This window comes from Canis lupus, chromosome 18, assembly GCF_011100685.1.
Source record: "Canis lupus familiaris isolate Mischka breed German Shepherd chromosome 18, alternate assembly UU_Cfam_GSD_1.0, whole genome shotgun sequence".
In the NCBI taxonomy this organism is placed as follows: domain Eukaryota; kingdom Metazoa; phylum Chordata; class Mammalia; order Carnivora; family Canidae; genus Canis; species Canis lupus.
The window spans coordinates 41,502,594-41,508,593 of NC_049239.1; the positions used below are offsets into that span (position 1 = coordinate 41,502,594).

General features: G+C 31.7%; 1 protein-coding gene across 1 annotated transcript; it reads right to left on the minus strand.

Moving 5' to 3' along the window:
- Nucleotides 1–4,439: 4,439 nt before the first annotated feature.
- Nucleotides 4,440–5,369, minus strand: OR4A47 (olfactory receptor family 4 subfamily A member 47). The gene is given in 1 exon segment (NM_001388952.1): nt 4,440–5,369. A coding segment is annotated over 1 exon segment (930 nt).
- Between the last annotated feature and the right edge of the window lie 631 nt (nt 5,370–6,000).

A 6,000-nucleotide genomic window follows, 5' to 3' on the forward strand; every position in this document is an offset into this window, starting at 1 on the left:
TATCCAATAGATGAAATACTAAAGACTTCAGTTACCGCTAGAAACTACTAGGGCACCAAATAATTACTCCAAAATCTGCTAAATAAGTGAAAGAATTAAGAATGCATCTTACCTTTCTTGTATGCACTTTCTTTCAAGGAAAGATTTTAAAAATGAGCAATCTTCCTTTTTAAAGAAAAATACTGGTTAATAAAAGAAGAAATATTAGAATTAGAATAACACCATTTGAAAACTCCTAAAGATATACTGAATGTAAGCAATACATCCAGTCCTTACTGAAATTTTTGGTTTAAGGTTAATGAAAAACTTTACAATGGAGAAGCAAGGCTGACAGAATCTGAACCTACAATTCAAGCTTAGCATCAATATGTGCCTTCTGCTGTGATGTAATAGGAAGTACTCATCACCTATAAAAGCTTTTGTTACAAAAAGCAAAACCTGAAACCATTCAAGCCTTTAGTTCCAGGTATGCTCATCAGAAATACCAAAAGTGAGGAACAATTTAAACAGTACTTGCATTTCGACTGAAACAATTTCAAACTTGTGAATATCCTAGACATGTGACCTAGTATCCCTAGCAAAGCAATAGCTTTAAAATAACCATCAAATGAATTCTAGGATTAAAAGGAGGTTACATCATTCAAATAAAGTGAGGAGAGATTAATACTACAAAATAAAATGACCTAAGAAAATATCAAACAAATGCAAGGTCCAGATTTTTTTAATATGGTGATATGAACTATCAACAGGAAAGAGACCACTCTGAGAAAATGATGTCAACAATTCTATTGATTATAAATGGTCTAAACACAACAAATAAAAGACAAAGATTGTTCGTATTGGTTAAGAAAACAATACACTACTGTATGCTTGCTGTCTAAAAATATTATTTTAAATGTAAATACATAGCTATAGCAAAGTGAAAGGATAGACAACGATATACCATGCAAACCCTGATCAAAACTAAACAGGAGTAAATATATTGATAAAGCAGACTAAAGGAAACTATACATTAGCAGGAATAAAGAGGACCATAACATAATGATAAGGGAGTCAATTTATCAAGAACACAGAAAATGAGAAAGGAGATGGATAGGAATGAAAAGCACTATTAACCACATTAAAATTCATGACAAAACAGCATAATACACATTCTCTTCAAATACATATGTAATATTCAACACTCAGAAGATGAAATATATTAGGATAAAAAAGGATTCTTATGAATTTTCATCATGCATACCATATTCCTTAGCAAAAAAAGAAATTAAATTCAAAATCAGCACCAAAAAAATTCTCTAAAATTTCCTGAATATTTTGAAACTTAAATGGCAAAAACAATATATGCTCTCATACATGAACACAAAACTTTGCCAAGATCAACTATGTTCTGGACCATTAAAAATATTTTATCATAAATAAATAGATAAAAACAAACTTTAATAAATGCAAAAGTATTCAAGTCATGCATAAAATATTTTTAGATATTAATGGAATTGAGCTAGAATAAAAAACCTATTAGGAAAAATAATCATATACTTAAAAATTAAAAAGATATATACCCAAGGGCCAAAGAAGAAGTCCCAAATGAAATTCAAAATATATTTTAAATAATTAAAACCTGAAAAATCATTTCAAATTTTGTGGAATGCAGCTAAAACCATCCTTCCACATAAGTTGCTATTACACAGTCAACACATGTAAATTATTTAGATATATTCTTTACAAAAGAAGAAACATCACAAATCAATTACCTAAGTACATACCTAAAAACTTGGGGTAGGGAAACAAATTAATTTCAAGCAAAGGATAAGAATGAAAGTAGAATACAAATCAATAGAAATGAGAACAGAAAAAGGATAGAGAAACCACAAATGAAATGAAGAGCTGATTCTTTGAAAAAACTCAAGAAATCTAATAAACTTCCAGCCAGATTGATCTAGAAAAAAAAGAGAACACAAAATTACAAATATCATAAATGAAAAACAGAACGTAATATAAGCCCAAAGACTTTAAGGAATAATAGAGTAATAGCAATGCTTATAAAGGCGAAAACTTAAAGACTTTAAAGATATCCTGCACACTGTAAAATATCAAAAATAAATCATAAGCTAGAGAAATAGTATTTGCACTCAAATGGTAAAAGGAATAATTATCTTAGTGTTTTATTAAATCATAATAACCACAATGGAAAATAGTAGTCTGCTAAAACAAAACTCATTAATAGAAAATTTCACCAAAAAAAGAAATCATTTTAAGTGTGAATACCCATATTAAATATGTTTACTGAATTTCTATTAATGTAAACAAATGAAACACAGTTTCTTTTTTCTGAAACACAGTTTCTTTATTTGATTATCCAATCATATAAATATTTATCAAGCACAGACTGTTAAGAATGTGCACAAACAGGTATTTTCTAGACTGAGGGTTTAGTGTAGTTAGACCCAAGCTTGTGGATAGTAACTGGGAAATAACTACAAACATCAACATTTAAATACATAAAAAAAATTTTGATCCAACAATTCCTCTTTAAAAACTTAACAAAATTTCAAAAAGATTTCATTGCAGAGTCATGGATCCCAAAAACACTGGAGAAAAAATGACAAGGATTGGAAACATAAATTTTACTTTATCTTCATAAAGAAGCTTTAAGCAATATGAGGAACCTGAGAATGAGTTACATCTATGCAGATTCGTATGGAAAAATCATCAGGAAGCTGAGTGGTGCATGCTAAAGTTACACACAGAGACATAAATACAACACATATATTTTATTAGCAAAAATCACTAAACAATCTTAGAAACTAACAATCTCAATATAATAATTGCATATGGAAGAACTGGGATTCTGGTGAGGGATGGATAATATTTATTCTACACTATTTTCAATTTGTATGGATTCCATTTTTAATATTTATTACAGTCTACTATCCTTTCATTTTTTAAAAAAAGTAAAATACCTCACTAAAAATTTCTTATGTAGTGCAAACAAAATAGAATAAAGATGATAGTCTACATAGCATTTAGAATGTTAACTAGTGCAATAAAAAGATTAAAGATGAAACATGGTAATCTATAGGGCTTGTATCCAAGCTATATAAAGAATTTATAAAATTCAACACCTAAAAAGTCAATAATCTAAATAAAAAATGGGTAGATGAAATTAATGCACATTTCTCCAAAGAAGACACACAGCCAGCCAGCATGAAAAGATGTTCATCATTATTTACCATCAGGGAAATGCAAATAAAACTAGAATGACATATCACTTCATTGTCACAATGGCTAAATCAACGACAGAAGCAACAACAGGCCTTAGCAAGGATGTGCAGAATTAGGAACACTTGTGTACTGTTGCTGGGAATGCTAATTGGTCCATCCACTCTGGAAAACAGTGTAGAGGTGCCTCAAAGAGTTAAAAATAGAACTAGCTAATAATCTAACAATTGCAGTACTAGATATTTACCCAAAGAATACAAAAACACTAATTTAAAAGGATACATGCATCCCTATGTTTGTAGCAGCATTATTTACAAAACCAAAGTTTGGAAGCAGCCCAAGTGTCCATCAATTAATGAATGGATAAAGAAATGTGTATATATATATATATATATATATATATATATATATATTGCTATATATATAATGCTATATATAATGAATATATATAATATATTATATATAATATACATATAATAAAATATGGCTCAGTCATGAGAACTAGGGAAATCTTGCCATTTTCCATGATATGGATGGAGCTAAAGAGTATAGTGCTAAGCAAGTCAGAGAAAGACAAATATCATATGACTTCACTTGGGTGGAATATAAGAAAAAAATAATAAACCAGCAAAGGGAATAAAGAGAGAGGCATCAAATAAGAGACTCTTAATCATAGAGAACAAACTGATGGTTACAAGAGGAGAAGGGGGGGTGGGTTAATATATGATGGAGATTAAGTAGTGCACTTGTTGTTATGAGCAACAGCTATAAATAGAATTGTTGAATCACTATATTGCACATAGGAAGCTAATAAAACACTACATGTTTAAAAAAACAGGAACTCAAATAAATATAACAATAAGAAGGAGAATATAAGTAATAAAAGTCAATATAGTAATTAATTAGAAGTTAGTGTAACTATAAAAATTTGAACGATTACCATTACATATGAGGGTTAAGACTACACTTATCATCATGACTACTATGTATATATAGTATGGTTAAATGATTACACTGTGCATCTGAAACTACCATAACACTATATATTAATTTTACCTAAATGAAAAAACATAAATAATATTTTTGTAACTTTAAAACTTTCATTGACTGCTTCATTGCATATTATTTGACTCCTACTGCAAATGCATTTACACAAAAAGGACCTTAACATTTGAAGAGATTGGCCCTAATGCTAAATTACTATCTTGATGATGCATTTATTGACTACTTGATATGACATTTCTCCTCCAAAGCTTCTTCATAGCATTTATCATCTCAGAATTTCTCAGGGTGTAGATCAGTGGGTTTAGCATGGGGGTTATGACTGTATAAAACACAGTCAATGATTTGTCAATGGGGAAGGTCTTAGCAGGTCTTGCATACATGAAAATACATGGAACAAAGAAGAAGACCACTACAGTGATATGGGAACCACAGGTCTGGAGGGCTTTCCGCCTCCCCTCTGGACTAAGGTTCTTTAGAGAGTGCAAGATGACACCATAAGAAATGAGCAAGAGCACAAACACAATAGAGCATATCACCCCTCCATTGGCAGCAACTAAGAGGCCAGCAACATACGTTTCAGTACAGACCAGTTTCAGTAAGGGGTACATATCACAGAAAAAATGATCGATGACATTGGGGCCACAGAATGGGAGCCCATAAATAGTGCTCACTTGAATTACTGAATGCAGAAATCCTCCAACCCAGGATACCACAAGCAGCACAACACATACCCATTGCCTCATGATAACCAAATAATGCAAAGGCTTACAGATGGCCACATAGCGGTCATAGGCCATCACCAAAAGAAGAAAGACCTCTGATCCACCAAAAAGGTGATCTATAAAGAGCTGAGTCATACAGGATTGGAAGGATATGGTACTTTTTTGAAAGAAAAACTCTGAAATCAATCTAGGGGAAATGCAAGAGGAATAAATGACATCCATAAAAGATAAGTTAGCAAGAAAAAAGTACATAGGTGAGCCCAGGGTCTTACTGACAGTTACAGTCACCACAATGAGCAGGTTGCCCACCACAGTCAAAATATAGAAGAGCAAGAACATAATAAAAAGGACCTTCTGTTCCTTAGGATCCTGTGTGAGGCCCAGGAGGACAAAGTAAGTTACATTGTTTCTTGGTTCCATCTAGTCTAGATAGGAGCTGACTTCTCATATTAGAAGCAGGTGATCTACAAAACAAGGGGGGAAACCTTTAAATGTATTATAAAATTGCGCTTTTATTAGTTAGTTCAATTAAAAATGTGACAGGAGTACCTGTTTGTGTGAAACATTTCATAGATATGATTCTAAGTTGAATAAGCCATGGTTTACTACACTCAGTGATAGCATACATAATAATCACCAGTGTAATAAGTGCCATTATAAAAACAGTTGTACAATGTGAAGGTGAGGAGAAGGAATATGTCAAATAAACACCAGTCAGAGATTTCCCAGAGGTAGCAATACTTTTCCTGAGTTTTAGAGAAAAAGTGGAAAGAGAAGAAAAGAGGGCAAGGGAATTCCATGAAAAGGTGCACAGTTTTTAATGTCTCAAAAGTGAAGTACTTGAGACCCATTTAAGGAAACTGACATATTCAAATTTAGTGGGTCAAATTAGGAATGGAGGCTCACTGTCCTGGATTGTCTCATTCCTCACTGGGATCTCTTTCTTAGGATCTGTGGTTGAATATGCCGCCTTTTCCTGACCAAGTAATGTGGAAGCATTTCAATGTTGTGTCTCTCTCTTAATTTTTAATTTTACTTTATTTTTTAAAAG